The 20,957-nt window shown below is 35.2% G+C and overlaps 1 protein-coding gene across 4 annotated transcripts in view; it reads left to right on the forward strand.

Annotated features, from left to right (window-relative positions):
* The window catches only part of ERCC6L2 (ERCC excision repair 6 like 2), a 183,878-nt gene extending 163,347 nt beyond the window's left edge, over positions 1-20,531 (forward strand). For 2 of the 4 annotated variants that reach the window (XM_050716227.1, XM_035565238.1), the window contains 5 exons: positions 258-338; positions 1,840-3,040; positions 3,732-3,886; positions 17,618-17,802; positions 18,567-20,531. In XM_050716227.1, the coding sequence (XP_050572184.1) occupies positions 258-338; positions 1,840-3,040; positions 3,732-3,886; positions 17,618-17,802; positions 18,567-19,539 (2,595 nt within the window). In that variant the 3' untranslated portion in view covers positions 19,540-20,531. Of the gene's footprint in view, positions 1-257; positions 339-1,839; positions 3,041-3,731; positions 3,887-6,196; positions 11,182-16,434; positions 16,605-17,617; positions 17,803-18,566 lie in introns of those variants that run through there. The other 2 variants (XR_007709247.1, XM_035565239.2) reach the window with 2 other exon arrangements.
* The last annotated feature ends 426 nt before the right edge of the window (positions 20,532-20,957 follow it).

Here is a 20,957-nt window from a genome sequence, read left to right on the forward strand (position 1 = left end):
AAAATATTGAAACAGTGTAAGATACAATTTATGCAATAGGTTAGTTTTCCTGTGGATTGTGTGCTCCTGCAGGTTGCAGGTTGGATCAGAAGAGAAGTAAGTTTATTGATAAAATGCAGGTCTTAGTCTGGGGTTTGCTTATTACACTTTTGATGCTTATACCTCTATAGTAAGGGGAAAAAATATATTGCTAGGTTTGCCTTTGTTAATTTGAGAGTATACAATTTTTGTTCTCTATATATTTTTGATTGTTTTAGAGGGAAGGGCGAGTAGAAGCGGGAGTTATGACAGCAACTACTTGGCTAAAGGAAGAGTCTCCTCCACACAGCTCAGAAAAGGTGAGTTCTCTCTGTGGGATACAGGGCAGAGTGTGAAAGTCTCTCTAATTCCTGACGCTGCAGTAGCAAATGTTGTCAGTATGTTGTTAGGCTGGTAATGCTTTTACATGCGATTGCACTTGCTGTGTTTCATTGGCTGCTTGCCTTTTGTTGTACATACTGTAAATCATTAGATAATGTTCTGCTGTCTGGATTTACAATAGAATATTTTGAATGTCTGGTGTTACAGTATTCTATGACCTTTACAATACTTCGGTATTGTCAGGCGCAATGAAGGTTTTACTAACATATTGTTACTATACAGCAACATTCTTTACTGATGGATTGCTCTGTACTGTCTTAAGAGTGATAGCCTTATGCTATGATATGACCTGATATAACAGCCAGTCGTTTAACAATCTGGCACCTACCGCTGTTTGGAAGATTATGGTTAGGTAATTGTGGAAAGGAATAGAGTTGTTTTAGAGGATTGAAAATTGTTTCAGGCTTTTTGGCCCTCTGTGGAAGACATGGGCTATTTAGTTGATGAAGTAAAACAGTGATTACCACTGCATCAGTGATTTGTTCAGTCATGGCTTTTTAATTTAAACAATGAATCTAAAGGTTTGCTTCTGGAACAAGAAAAGTTTTTCTGTAAAGGCTAGGCTTAAATGGAAACATTTTAACTTTTTATTTATTTTTTTTCGACTGAACACTGTATTGAGTTGATTTGGGAAATAAGCAATGGAGTTTAGAATATGGCCTCTACAGGTGAAAATACAGTGAATTATACTGAAAATTAGCCACTGTCTATTATGCTTTGGAAGGGAAGTTCTGCAGGCAATTATCAATATTAATTTAAATCAGTGTGACCTCACAGTGGTCATGACCTCAAATTGGACCTGGTGACAAACAGCAACTTTTTGGTGTTATGTTAAATACTCTTATAGGCAGGATTTTATCAAGATTAGTATATTAAGCTGAACTTGTAAAACTTTTCTACATGGAAAAAAGTTGAGTATTTACCCTCTGATTTGCCATTTACATATTGTCATAGTTCTTGTCTCAGTAATATACAATTTTGGAGCTGTATTCTGGACTCCTGTAGGTTTTAAGTGTTTTAATGTTGCCTGGAGGTAATTTTTGTTGGATTGCAGTAGGCTTCAACTAATTTTAGAGCAGAATCTTAAGTACTTACAGCTCCTTTAAACTTTTAGCTGCCTTATACAAGGAGGTTGATTTTTTATGAATACCATTCATAAAAAGGCTTTTTTATGGCTTGAACCATGAAGTCACTTTTCAAACTATACCTTTGAAAGATGGAAAGTTGCAACAAGATTAGTATAAACTGAAAAAATATGGGTGTGAATTAGGAAAATGAATGTTGATTTAGACAACATATGCTGCCCACTGCTGAGATGCATAATAATTTTTTAGTGTTATCTTTATTATTGTTCTGCTAAAGATTTTGTTCTACCACACTTTGTTTGCAATATCTAACTGCTATAATTTATTTTTTTAGTATGGACAACCAGACTTTGAAGGACATGGAGATCCCCCAAGCTCTAAGGCACAGTTAGAGAGAGAAGAAATAGATTTTCATGATGATTTTAGTGATGATGATATGCTGGAAATTTCCATGAAAAGAAGTGACAGAAAGAAGCCTTGCAGCATAAATAATTCAACGGTAACAAAGGGACAGCTTTCCTTAATGCAGTGTGGTTTTTCTAAATTGTTGCAGAGAGAAATTGAAACTACCAAAAAAAATGATGATAATGACAATTCTTATCATTCGAGTTCTGATGGTCAGACTACAAGAACAAACGTAAATAGCAAAGGTACTGGTGTTCAGAAACGTCAAAGCCATGCACATGTTTTAGAGCATAGCAAAGCTGCTCAGTCACCAAATGGAACTGACAAACAAGAAATGTGTAGTGCAGATTGGCTTGTTTTATCAAACTCTGAGGAGGAAGAGGACAGAGAAGATGAGGATCAGTGCATTTCAAAGCAAAATGATGTAGTCATGGAAACTGAAAGCAGTTCTGAAGAGAATGATAATATCATCTTTCCAACCCAAGTTCCAGCATGCCACCAAGCAGTGCTTACTAAAAGAGCTGAAATATGTAGCTCAACATCTGAACATCCTGTAGAGTCAGCAAAAGAAAAAGATAGGTTTGTATTTAAGAGAGATGGTAGGCAACTTGGATTCTGTAGTACTGAGTCAAATTTCAGCAAAATCAGGTCTTCTGAAGATGTTAAGAACAGTGCAAGAGATTTGAAAGGTGCAAGTGACGTGAGTGATGAGTCTGATGATATTGAAATTCCCTGTAATTCTGAATCGGGAAAATTGAGAACTTTCAGCTTTCCAAGACGGAAACAAAGGCACGCCCATAGCAATGAACTACGTAACTTCTCCAAATCTCAGCTGCAAGTGAAGCCCAGTAGAAAAGAAAAGGAAAGTGAATCTCAGAATATAGATGAATTTTCATCCTCTGAAGATAACTTACCGGTTCAGAAGATTCATGCCAGAAAGCAAAGCTATAAGTGTAAAAGCCAGAGGCGGACAGTTCGGTTTGGGTCCAAAATCCTCCATCCTATTCAAGATACAATGTGCTCTGTTGTAGAAAAGAAGTCCAGCAATTATGCTGGGCATAAAACTTATGCACATAAAGCAGAATTTGACCATCAGGATCACAAAGTGGAATCAATGGACAAATATTTAGGTGACTAGTCATTTAATTACCTTGCTTTTCTTTAATCTGGAGTAGTAACATGTTTAATATATCACTGGTGGCAGGTTTTAAGTTCTTTTATTCATTATCTTGTTACAATGTACTAAGTTATCTAGTAATGTCTTTCTGTTACTCTTTCTACCTGCTAGCCTTACTTTCCTGTCTTCTGGGGAAATGGGCTGCTCTGCAGTATTTTCTTGAACATTTACTGTCCATTGAAAAATGCTAGGATTAAAGATTTACTAAGAATTCACAAATCGAACTATTTAAACAGTAAAACCGTGAAAGTCTTGACAGGGGTGGTAATTTTTCCTCATGTGCCTTAGTTTTTATTTATGTGACTTAAGAGTTTGAAACACCATGTAGAAGATTTGATTCTGTTAGTGACTGAACTTTAAAAATTATTATTGCACCCATTAAATCATAGATACTTTGAAACTTCTCCTTTTTCAATCTGAAAAAGTCCCACACTGAAATGGCAGCAGCATTAAACTGGATAAATCTAATGATTGTTGTTAATTTCACAGAGCTGGGAAACCTAGGGCTGAGTGAAATTATAACAAAAGTTACAACTTTCAAGTAAAACTTTTTTTAAGATACGATATCCTTCTTGAGGGTAACTGTGTACCTTGAGAGTTTTGGAATAACCAAGATCTTTGATATCTTTCTCCTAATATTTCAGATGGTGTTCAGGAAGTGGCTTATATACATTCGAATCAGAATGTGGTTGGATCCAGCAAGGCTGAGAATCACTTGAGCCGGTGGGCAGTGCGAGATGTATTTGAGTTGAAGCAATTTTCCCAGCTCCCTGCTAATGTAGCAGTCTGTAGTGCCAAGGTAAAGAGAAGTGTTTGGGAAATGTTGGTTTTAGTCTATTTTTATCCTCATTTTTCATCTTCAAAAGCTCTAACAAACTTGGTGGGTTTTTTTGTTAATGGCCACCATGAATGATCAAAGTCACAGAGGATGGGAGGAGGAGGAGGAGGTTCAAATGGTGGTCTAATAAATTACCTTTATTTTTTTTTCATGTTGGTCAGCTCTGAAAGAGTTGGGAATTGAGCAACAGAGCACCCCTCTGCATGATTTTTCTCTGAGAGAAACAGTCAGAGTAAAGATTAGGTGTTTGAAATCAAATTCTGTGCCATGTTGTTCTGATTTGAGGCTTGAAAAATCTTCAGTTTGACCTGGATTCAGTTAACAAAAATCCAGTTTCCACAGCACATGCTAGAATCTCTGTGGCATGGAAAGTCAAACATTAATCAGTTCGAAGATATTTTTTTTTGAGGGTGGAAACATGCAGTTGCTATAATGGGTTAAATTAATGGTCATTAGAGTCTGCGCTTAATGTCTGAAACATAAAACTAGAGTTTACCGGGAGAGCTCCTTTGCAGCGACAGATACGTTCTATGCTTTTTGTTGGTCATGCGTCTTTTTTAATTACATTTGGAATACATACAATCTGGAATAAATTCAGGTACAGTTTGTATATTTTTATTCTTATTACATAGTGGTTTTAATCTACTGTGATTATCTCGACACTTTGATGTTGTTTGCATTGTAATAAACATTTGCATTTTCCTAGACTGATTCTTAAGATGAACGACAAGCATATAATAAGTAATTGGTGAATAAGCAGTTTAGTCTTTACAAACATATTAGCAATCACCGTAGGAATTGTAGATACAAGATTTTGTCGTTCTAGGATGTTGAACATCCACAGTGGCTAAAAGAGTTTCTTCCAGTGTTGTTGATGTACTGTAACTAATAGAGCCATTAGCAGGGATGCCAAAGAATTTTTACACTGGGAAGATCAAACCAGGCCAACTGTTGTAAAGTGAGGCCTTTCAATTCCGACACATTTGCATTAGAATGTCCCTTCTTAACAGAAAAGTAGGTCAAAAATACTCAGGAATACCGTAGAAAGATGCTTTCTTAATGGCAGTCGCTGGTAACATTAATAAAATAAAAGAGAAAGAAAATGTTGAAGGGACAACTTTGAACAAATGGGTGTTAATCCACCTCTCTCAACATTTATTTTGTGAGAGTTCAATTGTATTGTTAGTGTAATTTACCTTTTATTACCTACAGGTTGTTTGACTACAAATATTGTAAATTAATTTCTCTTGTTTAACTTGTCAGTCAGTTTAAGTTGTCTATTTTTTGACTCAGAAGCAATGGTAGTGTCAATTCTTTGGAGATTGAATGAGGCAGGAAGGTATCAGTAATTATGGAGAAGGCTGCCTCTTGATTTCAGTTCCCGTTCTTGCTTTGACGTAGGAATATTAATCTAGAAGTAATCCCCCTATGGCTGCCTATTCTTAAACACGGAGCTTGGAATTTTTTGTTCTATGCTTAAAAAAAAAAAAGAGCTGCCAAAGCCTCATAAAACCATCTGAAAAGAGTATCTACTTAGAATGCAACTGTTATTATGTTCATTTATTCATTATTTTAGTTTCAAAACCTTTCTGTGAAAAACATGATCATTTTTGCTCTTCTGACCATCAGACCATTTTTCAATTAATTTGCATTAGTTGAAGTTTGGTTTCATTGTCAGAGCAACTAATTTATCATAATTAAAGGGCTGATTTCAAATGAAGCTTACACAAAAAGATTTCAACAGATTAAAATAGTATTACATCTAATATTAAAAATACAACTAACAGTTTAAGTTTCCATCACAATTTTAGGGAAACAGGGATAGTCTTAAATCCTGGAATTTTAACTGTAAGCTGATAGTTCTTGAAAGAAAAACAAAATTTTTGACAACTGAAATTTCTCATTGATTTTGCTTTCTAGCATCATTATTCTAACAGGGGGGTCTAAAATTATTGTGTAGCTGTTTCTGTTCACTTTGAATGATCATTTTTTTAAATAGAAGGTTTTTTGTAGTTATTTTATATTGAAGCTTTATTTGATAGCATCATGAAGACCTATGAATATGTCCTTTTTTTAAGCACATTTAATCAAATTTTCTGATTTTCTGTGTAAGACCGAACAAAAATTGATATTTAATTCATAAGTCTCTTTTGGACAATCGTAAAATATTTTTTGTGCTGTTCAGTTCATCTATGTCAACTCTGTCTTTCTGCTTTGATCTGCAATCTGTCTATAATAAGGTGTTTCTGTCTTTAATTTTTTTTTTTTAAGAAATGACTCTTTGGGAAAGGAGTGCAAGAACACTGAAAACTAACAGAGAATTCCATTGAAGTGGATGTGTTTTCTGTTTGGAAATACTGTTTTTTCCTGCAGATCTTAAAGACTAACTGAAGCATTTTTCTTTCTACTTATGTACGAATCTAGAACAACAGGAGTAGAAAGCAACAACATAATAAGCATTAAGTAATAAGCAAAAATAATAAGTAGTAAGCAACTAAGACAGCCTCATGAGAATATTGATATTTTGTTGAATTCATCTTGTTTCCTATCCACAGTGGATAATCTAGGTTTATTAGTCCTTTATTGCTGAAGCATGAAGACTAATGTAGGCACTTAAGTTGCCTACAAGCATCCATGAGGATGCTTTCTTCAAAGTGTGAAAAGTTCCATGGGAAGAAGGTCCTTGGGAGTCAAGGTAGAAGGGTTGGGGGACAGGAAGTTTTCGTTTGTCAAAGAAAGCTTTGCAGAAATTTAGGAAATCTTACTTAAGAACATGAGTAACTAATGAATAAATAAGCTTGGATTTGAATTGATTATAAAAAGTGTAAGATTTGAACTTAAGGATAGGAAAAGGTGTCTTGATGATAGTTTCTTTCCTTAATTTGACTTCAGAAAGTCTGTGAGATCTGGGCAGTGGGTACTAATGTATGTTTTTTGAAGTGTAGGTTTCAATTGAGCATGTTTTCTATCCAGTAATGAATAGTCAGTCTGTCCTTAATGTTACTTGTGCTATGATTCATGTATCATCTGCCTTTTGTCTGATTAATAAACATAGTATGTTAACCTGCTATTGTTCCGTACCTCTAAAGGCATAGGGAAACAAAATCTTGGTTCTTTTTCACAAGAAACAGCTCTTGCCACTATTTATTATCTTCTTGTTTGCTTTGTGCTCCAGGTTCTAGAACTGTGCTGATACACACCTTTAAGTCTGTTGCAGAGCTTTTGACTCTTCTTTCTGCAGAGGTATTAGGGAGCACAGTCGTACTCTCAATTCTTGTTTGTTTTCAAATGAATTGTACAAACTGACTAGTTTAGCTAGGAGTCCACTCTTACAATACGGTATTCTTGTTTAGTGTGGATGTCCACAGATCCTATGTGATGGCTGAAAATTCAGTTGGGTTGGGTAACAGCAATCAGAATATGAAGTGTGCCATCATGAAATAAGAGTAAAACATGTGAGAGCTGTCTCTCATTCTCGGCTGTGAAAAATTAGACAAAATCTAAAACTAGTAAAAGTAACAAGATGAAATATGCATTAAGTAGACAAACGAGAGAGTAAACCACATCTTGGATGAATATTACTAGCCAAACTGAGTACCGTCCAGTATTTGAATTAAGGAAAGATAACTATTTGAAGATAGTTTGTATATGACAACGGAAGAAGCAAGCAAATGTGGCAGTCTTTATCACATGCTCTTGAAGAAACTAAAAAATACTGTATTTTGGGGAATATCTACCCTTTGTCTGATGAGGTCATCAGAATGCATAAAAATGGAAGAAGATTCTGTAGCTGTAGGTAAGATGAAGAAGTGGTTTTCAGTGAAGAGAGAAGCTGTTGTCATCTGATGGAAGGAGCTATCATAAATAGACATCTGTAGCAGTGTATATCTGCTTTAACTTTAGTTTTCAAATATAATAAGGTACTTAAAAAATTAGAAATTTTAATTTATTTACTTTAGATAGACACAGTATTTATACATTTAGATATCCCTTAAAGGCAGAAAACTAGAATTATGGTAACAATATTTTAGCCTCCTAACAACAGTTTCTGAATCATACACATTACCTAGTGTCTGAAAATTGTCCAAATTCTGCCCATTGACCACAACTGGCAATGTAAGATCAATGTAGATTTGGAGAAGAGAGGACAGAAGAGCAGAACATACTGTTATATGATAATCTCTCCCAAAGAGCTGGTGTTTCTGATAGTGCTCTTTATGTGAAAGGCACTGAAGTGTCAATAATAAGAGGTGTTTCTTGTTCCATGCAGAGATGTGGCAAACAACTGTTCTGAACAAATTTCGGAGATACAGGTTATATCTCAAGTAATTTCCACTAAGTCCATCCTCTGCAAGTTCTGGGATATGCAATGTATTTTTAGAACTAAGTGTTTCAGAGACCAGTCAAGTGTGTCTCTCAGATTGCAGTTTGCAGTCTTTCATAGCAAGTCATAAATAGCAAGACATAAATTATGTCATAGCAAGACAGAAATTATGGTCAGCTGTCTGATACCATGATGCAGAGAGTATCACACCAGACTTCAGTGTTCTAAACTCCCGAGTGGAAAATGCATGTCATTTAGTGTGACATATCTACCACAGTAAAAATTACTGAGAACTGTTCTTTGCAGCCTCCTTACTCATACAAACACAGAAGAGACTTCATCTGCTGTTTCACAGTAGATTATTTCTAAGAAGGGTTTTCTGGTCTTTCGTATAGAAGTATGAAGGAAAAAGATTGTTTTAAAAAAAAGATACTAGAGTAATGATCTTCTTTTGCCTGCATTTTCTTTGTTGTTTTTAGGCTGCTCTAATGCCTTTGAGTCATCTTTGTTCTGCATTTTATTTTCAATTCAAATCTTCTGTTTATACATCTGTGCAAATAGACTTGGTTAGAAATTCTCTTTTCATCAAACGAGTGAAAAATTGTGTCTATTGCTTCATCACTATTAAAAAAAATAGTTCTTTATTTGTTTTTTCAGCTATCTTGTGTAACTGCAGAAAAAAAAAGATATTGAAAACAAAAACTTCTAAAATCAAAAACTGTGAAAGAAACCTGTAGACCAGACATGGTGGCCTTCTAAAGCCAGAGTGTAATTTTCAGACTAGATGTACAGTTATTTCAGCCTTTCAGGAAACAAAGAAAGAAGTCTTGAGATTCATTCATGTGATACTTTGTTCAAAATTCTTTTGGCATTGTGAATTTTAGGTAAAAATGGAAGTGTGTTTTAACATTTTCTCTAAAATCTTGCTCATCTCCTAAGTATTTTAGAGGTTTTTTTCCTGGTGGGTTCCAGGTTCCAAAGCAACCTGCAGTGTAGGAGCTTGTTACTTACTTTGTTTTTTTTTGGGTAACTTGCAGTGTTTTTTGTGAAGCTTTTTCTTAGGTACAGTAAGGAGTCAAGATTAAATATCTTCTAATGTTTCTAGTCTATTCTGAATTAAATGACTGCATTCCTTAATTAATTCCCTAATTAATTGGCAAAAACAACCCGTGTGAAATATTTTATGCAAGTACAGAAGTCTGAAGTAGGCTTTCTTTACTTCTTGTAAAGCTGAACTTGTGAAGTATTTCTTCAATAGGAATCCTGGGAATGGGGGGTGAGGAGGGGGAGCTGAAGCATGGGGAAGACTTTACAGAAGGCATGGATGTGTCATAAAAAAGTCAAAAATAGGAACAGGGCATACTAAATAAATTGAAAAAATGATGTCCCACATTAGAGCTAACTTGCCCTTTTTAATATGTGGAAAAGAATTAGTCGCATAGAACTTCTACTGTACCTGTTGAATATGTGGAGTCTTTTTTTTTTCATCCAACTGTATGTTTTCAACTTAAGTTTACTTAGTTTTACTGAAAAGAAATGTACAAAGACAGCCATTCAATTGAGGATTAATCACTATGGCAACAGAAATGTGGTGCCTGGAAAGGGGGAGGATGTATTCTCCCCTCTGCTTCCTGCCAGCTGTCATATTCAACCTCTGTGGCATGAATTCAGGCCAAAATATAGACTGTGACCAGCTCTAAGAAACTATATCTGTATTTTTATAAATTGGTACAAGAATCACACTATAAAAGAAGACTTAATCCTCTGAATTGGATGACAGACATTTGGCAGTCTTGCCAGTGTTGGACAGAGAAATAACGGGATGCTTTGTAGTAAAACCTGGATTAATGGTAAACCCCTCTTTATGTTATTGCAATGTGGTGTAAATGAGAGAACTAAGCATGCTGTCAGCCTGAGAAAAAAACGTGCCCTTTGTATTTCCAATGCAGATTTAAGTGCTGTTGAGAATACTGTAAATAAAAAAGTTGTGTTATTAAGAACTTCTCTTTATTGTATTTGTATTGCATTGACATTTTGTAGATTATTTAAACAAAGACTTTCTATCAGTTATAGTAACTCTGATTGCAGTGTGTTTGCACAGCTTTCAGGTTGAACAAGTTTAGATAGTTGTTTACAATGAGTAGGCTTTTGGGAGATAACATTCCATTATGCTTGCTCTTCTGGGATGGGGAATGCCATTCAGCTTTAAAGTAATTGTTCCCAAATGATTGGCCTGTAATGCTGCTTTATAGAGATTACTGTTTCAGTTTACAATGGAATTAACTATTTCAGTATGGTGTAGGTATTTTTAAATTTGGTGAGCATGTAAGTGACATTCTGCGATGCAAGTAGTTGCATTTTCTTTATGGTGTACATGGCTGGCTTTCTGTTTTGCTGCTGTTTAATGGAGGGGTGGGAGTGCAAAAGAAGGTAGATGAAAATCCACAGACTTCTGTTGGAATAAAGTTAACCTTAGCTTTGAATTTTGAGATAGGCTGATTATCTCCTCTCATCCAAACAGTAACAATAAGTATGTTGATTTATGGCATTGTGTTCGTTGCGAAAAGGTAATATGGTTTATAGGAATTTTTTATTTAAAAAAAAAAATCAACAAATTAAAAGAAACTGCTCCTAATGAGAAAATTTGTTGGTACTGCATTGGAGAAGAAACAGTGGAACTTGGAAGTAAATGCAAAACAGAAAGAAAGCAATCTGTCCTCATATGACTTAGTGGGCTATTTTCCACTGCCAAGCAAAATACTAGAGTCTGTGTAGTCCCTAGTCTCTGTTTGGATGAGAAAAAAAAAAAGTGGAGATGACAAATGGGAAAATAACTGTATAGTGCTCTGATAAATTTTCTTTTATCAGCAAGTGTAGCTCCATGCTCTGGTAAATATAAAAGTGCAAGTCCTGCTCTGTGTGTTGGCTGAATATTTTGGAGGAGTAATTGGAACACTGGATAAGTCTAAGTCTAACTTCTTTCTTGTAGCTTGGATGGTATTTCAGCTATTGGTCTGCTAGGATATTATCAAATATTAGGTGTCATAGAATTCATTTGAATTCAGAAATAATATAAATACAATTGTTCAAGAGTATTTTAAAATTCCAAAGTAGGTTAGCTTTATTTTCTAGACAGTTGAGCTACTCAACATTAGCCATACAATTACTTCTAATTCTCATTCTATAATCCTATTCTGCTAGAACAGTAGACCAGTTCAATCTGTGTAAGACTGCCTTTCAGTTAGGAAAGTTAAATTCAGAAGGAAAATTAATGTACGTGTTAGAAATTGATTTAATATACGATAAGATTCAGGCATATTTCAAACTAGGATGTGTAAGTCACTGTAACGCTTTGAAGTACATAATTTGTTCAGTATTACATCATCTGTAAGTAGAAAAGCAATTCTGCTTTCTTTTAAAAATTAGGTGGAAGCATTCAGATTATTCAAAGAAAGTAGCATTTTCTATGATCTTGAGTGGAGGGACCTTAATTTTAGATAAACTGCGTGAAATTTTCAGAGGACACTCTTATACTCCGTTTTCCTTGGCATGCAAAATGATTTAGGAAGAAATTCTTGTTGGACATGAATATGTGTAGAAGAGAGAAAATGAGACCAAGGTCAAACAGGTAACAAACATTTTAGTCTGTTTATATCTGATATGTCCTGACAAATATGTAAAATGTAGACAAAGTAAAAACGCTATCTAAGAATAGCATATTTTCAAGAACAGAATATAGAAAAGTCATACTTTTGGATATATATTATCCAAAAGGCTACTGGGGAGTGGGGGTGGGGAGAACCAAAAAAAAAGGAAAATTAATGGGGAAAAAAAGATTAACTGAAATAATATATATAATTGTAATTTGGGTAGATAAAGTCACTGAAATACAATGAGTATCACTTGGTCAAAATAATAACAATTGCCCAATATCTGCTGCAACTTGTAATATACCTGAGAAATCATCTGTTTTGTCAGGTTTTGAGGATAGTGGGAAAATGCAAGGTAAAATATGGCATACAGTTCTGTTATTTGCTTGCATGCCAAGTTTTAAGAGGATAGTCGTACTGAACTCCGTTTTCATGCTTTTTTCTGATTGAGGTAACAAGATATTTGAGAAGGCCATTCTTGTTCACTTCAGAAACAAAAACAGACGACAAAACTCTTCAAGGGATGGTATCCTGGATATCAGGCAGCAGTGGTTTCATGTGTAGAGAAAAGCTAGTAACACTGCTTCAGATGTGAGTGGGGAAGTCGGAGATGGGAATTGCTGCTGGAAAGCAGTATCTGGCAAGGTACCTATCATTATGCTTCTTCAGTTAAGCAATAGCAGAGGGGAGGATACTCAGATGTCGTGCAACTATGGCTGAGGAGTAATTGTGCAAACATGTTTTCATCTTCAGGCTTCTGTAGGAACTTCATTATCCTCAGTCTGGTTACTCAAGAAAATGCCATAGGCAAGAAGAGACAGCCTAAAAAAAATAAGTATCATCCCTGCACCTGTGTCTTTTTCTCTACTCATCTTACTCCTAGACTCTGCTCATCTGCTCTATCACACGTTTTCATCTTGCTGTACTTAAAAAGATGAACATTGTTCTCTGTTGCTTTGCTTGAAGGGGCTACAGAGAAAAAGGGGGAAGTCACAGGCCTAAGATGATTGGTCACGTGTGAGGATGCTCATGCATTTGCAGTCATTGCCACAGAGCACAGCCACCTCTCTGTGCCTGTAGCAGGAAGGACATAGGCAGAAGTTTTATACCGTCAAAAATAGGCACGAATTGGCTTGAGTACGTGTATGCTGTTTTAAAAACTCCTGTAACTGTGTGGTGGGAGGCGCACAGAGCAATCAGATCCAAGAGCTGTTGGAATCTCTAAGCAGAAGTGACTGCTTCACTGTAGCACTTACATTTTTGCTTGATTCTCAGCTGCATGTCCGTGAAGAGCATGAGTCTTTAAGTGTGTACTGATGTGGGACTTCAAAGGTGCAGGTGCTGGACTCATGGTTACAGCCGGTGTATAATATGTAACTCAAAGAAATTGAAACTCATTATTAGTATCCAGAACCTTAGGTATAGTTTTATGAGTGAGATGCATACCTAACAAATGAAGAAGGAATAGAGGAAAATACCTTCTGTGGCAGAAAGATAGGAAGGGTGTACATACCGTGTTTAAGTTGAAAATCCCAGAGTTTAAATGGAACATGAAATGTGAAAATGAATGGTTTCTCTGACATTTTTTTTCATGAGTGGTAAGAGTCCCAAGGTTTTCTGAATACTTCTAAAACTGTTTTCTGCAAAGTTATGTAATGACCACTCTTCTTTCCTAGGCTCTTTAGAGCCAATGCAATAAATGAAGATGGGACAGGATAAGAAAATAAGTGTAAAACAGGAAGAAATAACTGCTCATTTACATGTTACTTTCCATCATTGACAATAACACTTCAGAATTTCATTTTACTGTTCTTTTTACATTCCACACACACCCCCGCCCCCCCCATTTCCTGGGATATTTTCTGCAGTGTAACCTTTTCTCGTGTAACTTTTTTTTTGAATCCAAAAAATGTTGCTTCTACTGATCAACTTGTATCTATAGCTCTTTGGGTGTGTTATATACATGCCTGTGTTTTGAAGATAAGTTTTCTATTTCTCCTAAACTTTGTGCTGAGATTTTCTTGGCAAAGAGGAATGGCATAAGTTTGAAGACACTGGTAAAAATACCACATTCAGTAATTCAATAATACATTAGTACTTTTTGTCGTTGGTAAAAGGAATTTAGGTGTTACTTGTTTCCCATGCCAATGTACAATGGTTTGAGAAAGGAGAAAATGGGAAGAATGCAGTAACATATAAAGGTGTGTTACAGGTAATTCAGTATATGTGCACTTAATTTATCAGATGACCAGTAAGTATGTGGTGAAGTTTCAAGGGAAACTTCCACTTCGAGCAGTGGAAATTTCTGTGTGTACTTTAACATAGTTAAGTATTTAATAAAGACTCCTTTTGTAATTGCTGTCAATCCTTTTTTTAAAAAATCTTCTAAAATACATTTGGGATACACTAATTATTGCTTTAGCTTTACATCATATATTTCAGAAGGCTAATTAGAAGATGTGCACTGCAGTACACAAAAAAAAATTAACACAGTAATGTGTGTGATGGCATAATGTTTGGCAAGAATTCTTTTTCATCAGCATGTTCTTTTGAGAAGTTCAACAACACTTGTGGTTATCTAAGTAAATTAATTAATATACAATACTATAAGTTAAGCAAAGGTAAAGTGCACTTCCAATGCACAGAGTCCTTGGGGTGAAGGATTTTTCTTTCCTGTATTATTCCCTTCTTCAGATCATAAATTTTCGAATGGGAGACCCTTTGTATGAATACATTGTTGAATGTGCTAGTGTCAGTAATGTAAGAACAACAGTCAGAGGTTCCTAGCTGAATGAAATTCAATCGATTTGTCTTACTCTGCAAGGTTGCCTGAGGCATATGACATATGTGCTAATTCAGATTCACAAGACCAGGTTTCTAAAGTCAAAGTGGAATTGGATGTAGGAACAGATAACGGGAGGGACACATGATGGTGTGATGGTAGAGAAAGCACTTGGGGAAAAGAAAATAGCTGTCAAAAGGAATTTTGCATCATAAAATAGATTTGAATCATTAAGTTAGAAGGCAAGTATTTAAAGGGAATCAAAAAAAATCATTTTTGAGAGGGAGGAAACAGTAGAATTAATGATTAACAGATGACATCAGATTCAAAAGAAAGCTAAGAAATACAGTGCTGGAGTGTTGATTGAAGTTTTTGCTTTTTCAATGGTAATACAAGTAGAAAAATACAGGGAATATTTTCATGTATACATGTGGAAATGTTATCAGTAGCTTGAACATCAGCCATGTGTCATTCAGAGTAACAAACTTCAGATTGGGCCTTTAGACAGCCCTGACCCATCTTGAGAAAAACTACTGAAACAAGTGTTTTAGTTTTACTGACAAAATGCTTAGGCTTATCATGCATATATATATTTGTATATATGTATATGAATATGAGTTTGGGGCTGGATTTAAGTTGGCAAACTCTCAGAAACATTCTGAAGTTCAAGAGAGCCAGTTGTGTTTCAGCCTAACTGGGTGCCATGTAACTAATTGGCCTTGCTCCAGAGAGCTGTGATAAGATTTTCAAGAGTAACTCACAGTGGCCATTAGCTCTCACAACTCTTGGGGTAAATTGTTTCCACAAACTTTTTCTAGAGTCAGGAAAAATCTTTGAGCTGCTAATTTGGGTAGAAAAGGAGGAACCGTCTGTGTGTATACAGTGATACCTTGCTGTTTCTTTCCGGTTGGCAGTGCTAGTCAATGTAGTTAAGTTTTGTACTTCCACAAGCAAATATGCCATCTCTGAAGTTATTTACAGTTAGCAGTTTTTAACAGAAATTGCTTGTCTTTGCAGAATTATATGACTTCCAGTATGTCTACAAAATTTGCCTTTTTTTCCTCCAAAGAGTTTTTAATCTGAGTGTAAACAGATATGTAAGCTATATATATATATATATATATATATATATATATATATATGTATAAAGTGTTGCTGCCTTTTATACTTTGGTCTTGTTTATTAAGTGGTAGTTGAATGTACTTTTCTGGAGGCTTTAAATACTTTTAAAACAGGCACTAACATGGTCGGGCTTGTATTCTACAGTTATTATTAGATTACACAATCCCAATTTCCTGACAGAGTGACAAATACTCTATGTATTGTCACAGTAAAGTCTGAATGCTATAACTATTTAGTCATGCCAAAATTACATCAAAACAGATATACTTTAAAACTGGCATTGGTTTATTTTTTTCCAATATGTTTTCCTGACTAAGTTCTCTATCATCCATGCAAATGTTTTTTTTTAAAAAAAAAAAGGAAAGAAACCTGTAAAAATTTTAAATATATACAGAATTAGCAAGATAACAATAGAATATTTATGCTACAGATGACATCTGCTAATTCAATGTTAATTTTGTTATCATCATAATATTGAGATATAGACAGTTTTTTTTATCTTAATTTTAATTGGAGCCTTGGTTTCAGTTTTGTTTACTGTAATAACGTATTGAAATTCTGATGTTTGGAATTGTTCATGTAGCTTAAAGAGTGAAAGTCTATACCTGTATAAACTCTCTTTGTATGCTAGTTTGAGGTTACTTGCCAAAGTAATGGATTGGGAACAGATGTGCAATCCTAAAGCTCAAGAACATTGTGAACAGCCCATGGAAATAAAGGAAGTGGACATGGATCAAATAGAAACACATTGGGAAGAAACACTGTAGATCCAAAACCAAATTTTGAACTGCAGATGACAAGGTGTGAACACAGTTTGTGCTTTCATCTTTCAGATAGTATCAGTAGGGGGACTGAGGACATCATTAAGCAGTTTTTTTTCCCTGACCTCGTTTTGGGGAAAAGATGGTGTAGCTTTTCTGTTTTTCCTTGTTCCCTCCCCCGCCCTGTTCAAATGCATTCTTTACTTTTCATATTCCTGTTGGCTTGCCTTTTGGGAGAGGAGAAAAGTGCACAAGAACTTAGGTGAATTTCTGGGAGGGGAAAAGAAAAAGTATAATATTTTTGTGCAAGAAGTTGACTGTCAATGCATGATGAGTTGACCTGTACCAGTCTTCTTGAATTCAATTGATGTCCATTAAAATTAAAATTTGCAATCTCCATGTAAGAGTCATCATGTCTACAGTGTGTTTTGCTCTTATCTGTATTATAATGTAAGTAGAATGTGTAGTTGTTTTCTCCACGTTTTCAGGCAAGCATAGTGATACTTTCAAAAGTAACCTTACATGTTTTATAAATTGTGTGTTAGATATTTTGATATTGACAAAAATGTTCTTACCTTAATTTTGGTATCTCTATTTGTATCACTATATATAATAATACATATTATCAGGAATTATTAGGAAGCAGAGAATCTAAGTAATATTGTACTAAATAAATCAAGTAAGATATATATCTATTAAGACTATAACATACAAATAAATCTTTTTTTTTTCTATTATATTTGGAGGTTCTAACTGAGGTTTGGGTCCCGTGACCTGAGATTAAGTATTCATATAACACCTGTTAATGCATTAGAGAACTTTGTGATCTTTCAGTTATCCTAACTAACATGTTTGGTACAGTATCCCAGTTTACTCTTAGAGAACTAAGACTTCCCTTCGCTGTACCAGGAAGCTTGTGACATACCGGAGAGTTTACAATGCAGCTCTGAATCCCAGTCTTAGCACACAAATTCTTGAGCTTCAGAAGCAGTCACAACAACACTGTTTCAGAGACACAGCTGTTTTGACAATTTCCATGTCTTGTTTTGCTAGAAAGATGAAGAAACCCTTGAAGAAGAGATGGCGGGGACGAACATTATGAAAAGAGGGAAAGAAATGATGTTGAACAGTAAGCAACACCTCTACGTTGTGCATCCTGTGATCCAGAAAAACAAAAAAGTACACAGAGTGGGTTCAAACACCTTCTTGGTTGGAAAGACACCCAAAGAAATCCGCAGGTGAGTCTGTTTTGGTGAGAACAAAGTAAAATTCTAAGCTTGAAATGTTACTGTTGTCTTCGTTTCAACCCTACTCAGAGAATACTGATGATTTTCTGTGGCAAGAGCAGAACTAATGGGACACTTCCACTCAAACTTTACGGAGTAGCATAATTGATTAATAAAACAAATGGAACCCACAAATCAGTTTAATGTGTTGGTTCGGTCTGTCATACGTTATATGACACTGTGCAGATGTCATCACCACAGTGTTCATGGTATGTGCACCATGCAGTATTGCAAACTAATGTTTTAGCTGTTTAGAAACAAGAAATGTTACAGTGTGAGCTTCTGACTGCTTGCTGGTTTTGTCTGGATTTCATCACTTTCATAGAAAGACTGTAAAAAGATTGGACATTGTATATACTTTTTATCATGAAACTCAGTATCTTTTTAATATCTTTTAATATGTTTTTTCCCCTTCATCTTTGGAAAGATAAGAGTTTTTCTGTCTTATTTTTCCTTTTTCCCCAAATTGTTGCTGTTAATGTTGATAATTAAATTCCATTGGTACAGAGATAGCAATGTGGTATGTGGAAAAGAAAGTGGAAAGCCATTGCTAAGTGGGCAAACCTGGAATTGGGATTTGGTATATATTTTTAATTTGGCCTTGTGACAAGGAAATCACTATGGTAGTTGGTATATAAGTAATTTTGAAAATTACTTCTTTTGTTCCTAATTAAAGTTGTCGGTTATAAAACATTTTTTCTTCTTGATAATTACAGGAGACAATTTGAGGAAATGGTATCCCACTTCAATATGGGATCAGTGGAAGAACTTGCAGAACATATTACAAAAGTTACATCAGAAACACGGCAGAAGATGTTGAAAGAATTTTACGTTTCAAAGCATCCAGAGATGGCATCTTTATTTCCAGTTGAAATACCAGCACAAGTTTCTCACGACTATGTGGAAAGAGAAGCGGATGCAAGAAACTCCAGAAAAAGAAAATCTGTAGTTAATTTTGGAAGACGCAAGTCTAGACTTTCATCAGCTAAAGAACTTCTGAGTGGAGCTACAGGAATGCAGAAACAGCAAAGCTGTGAAGAAGTAGAGCAACTTCACAATGACTCCTGTTTGCAAGATAATGTGTGTGTTAAAAATACAAAATACAAACAATCGCTCACTGATGCTACTCAATATATTGAAAGGAGAAACAGTCAGGCATTCAAGGATTTTATGGCATCTGGTTCATTAAGCAGTAAATCAGAAATAATTGAGGTGCTGTCTGTAAAAAGTTGTGAAGAACAGCAGGATTCAGAAGTAACAGAGCTGCCAAGAAAAAGATCCCTGTCTCAGTCAGAAAACAACGAGAGAAAAGCTAAGACTTATAAGAAGTCTTTTGTGGACTTGCTTGGAGATACCTCTATTCTCAATGACCTCTTCGGAAATGGTGGAAATGAGCCTACGAAATCACCAAGGAGAATCCCTTCAGGGCAAGTAGAAAAATCAAAGGAGAGACCGAAAGACTTCTGGGACATGCTTAATGAGCAGAATGAGGAGAGCCTCAGAAAGCTCACAGACCTGGCGGTCATAGAGGAGCTGTGTGAAAGAGCACCTCATCCACCAGTGACAGAAAACAGAGGTGTATGTGAAAGTTCTCTTTGGAAGAAAAATGAGAACTTTCTATGGAAAAAACACAATACAGATGATCCAGATGAACCATCCACTGCTACATCTTGTGATGTAGTAAAATGAAGATTTTCTACATGACTTGGACTATAATTGTTTTAGTTAGATGAACATTAAAATGGGTAGAACTTCAGGAAAACATGATACCTCCATGAAATGAAATGTACAGTGATGAAATCATATTTATGATGATACCAATGTACATTTTACATTGACTAAATTGTATATTATCGTAAGCTATGACATACCAATTTTAGATTAAATTCTTTTTGAATGTTTTGAGTGCACTTTGCTTTCTTGAATCCTGATTATATTCCTAGAGTCGGTAGCAGTGCTAAGCAGTTTTACCCCTGTGTGCACATTTGCTACCCTCAGATATCTTGGCAGCATCTGACTATGGTAACAGGATTTGACAAAGCAACTCTTCATATTTTCTGAGCTACTGAGGACTCAGGAGCTTCCAGAGACGGGTGATTTCTAGACTGCAATGGATTTTTTTTCTTTGATTTTGCTTGGTCTCTCTTCAAAGCTGTGGAGCTTCTAATTAACTTCAGTATCCTGTGGCAGTGAGTTCCTCAGCTTAGTTGATGTGAAGGAGCACCAATTTTAGTTTGTTCACTGTCGTCTTCAGTGTGAGACCTACTGCATGTTAAATGATGTGAGGTGTCAAATTTCATCTGTCACTACACTTCTCCCTTTTTTTATTTTTATAGACTTCTCTGATGCCTTTGTCAGATTATGTGGTCTGAACAATACTTTGGTGTTGGTAACTATGTAAGGAAAAAGGTTTCTATTTTCAAGTGGAATAAAATATATTCTGATTTCTAGCAAATTTCAAGAAGAATGTATTGCCATTCAGTAATTGAGACTCATTGTCTCTTCATTTCATACATGTATTTGGTATGAAAAGATACGGGTGGTACAATAATGCAAAACAAATATGGCCTATACTTGAAAACTGTCATTTCTTGCTCAGCTTAACAAATGAAACAAGTTTCCTTTTATAAGTACTGTATCCTGATTTTATTTAAAGATTTTAATAAAAATGGTTTATTAATTTTTTATTTTATTTTTTAAAACTATGATATGGTATTTTATGCGCACTTAAAAAAATACCATGCTACTGTGTATATGGACTGTCAGTTTTTTTTTCTAAACTCAGGCTTGGGTAGTCTTAAAAAAAAAGATGAAGTAACTTTGAGGAAATTAACTGTAATCTGTTGAGTTGGTTTTGCTGTTGACACTAAATATTACTGTAAAGTGCATTGCAGCCTAAAGTCAGCTTCTGCTGATAGTTGGAAGTTTTGTCAGTTGTGTTATGCTTAATACAGTGAATACAATTACGTAATTGTAATCCTTGCTGCACTACATCAGTTTACTCCACTACGATACTTCAATTGTTTCTGCAGCAGGAACCTGGGGATGCTCCACCAAGAACGTTACTTAATACATTTTAAGTACACAAATTAAACTAGACAGCAGGA

Source organism: Cygnus atratus, chromosome Z, assembly GCF_013377495.2.
Source record: "Cygnus atratus isolate AKBS03 ecotype Queensland, Australia chromosome Z, CAtr_DNAZoo_HiC_assembly, whole genome shotgun sequence".
Classification (NCBI taxonomy): Eukaryota; Metazoa; Chordata; class Aves; order Anseriformes; family Anatidae; genus Cygnus; species Cygnus atratus.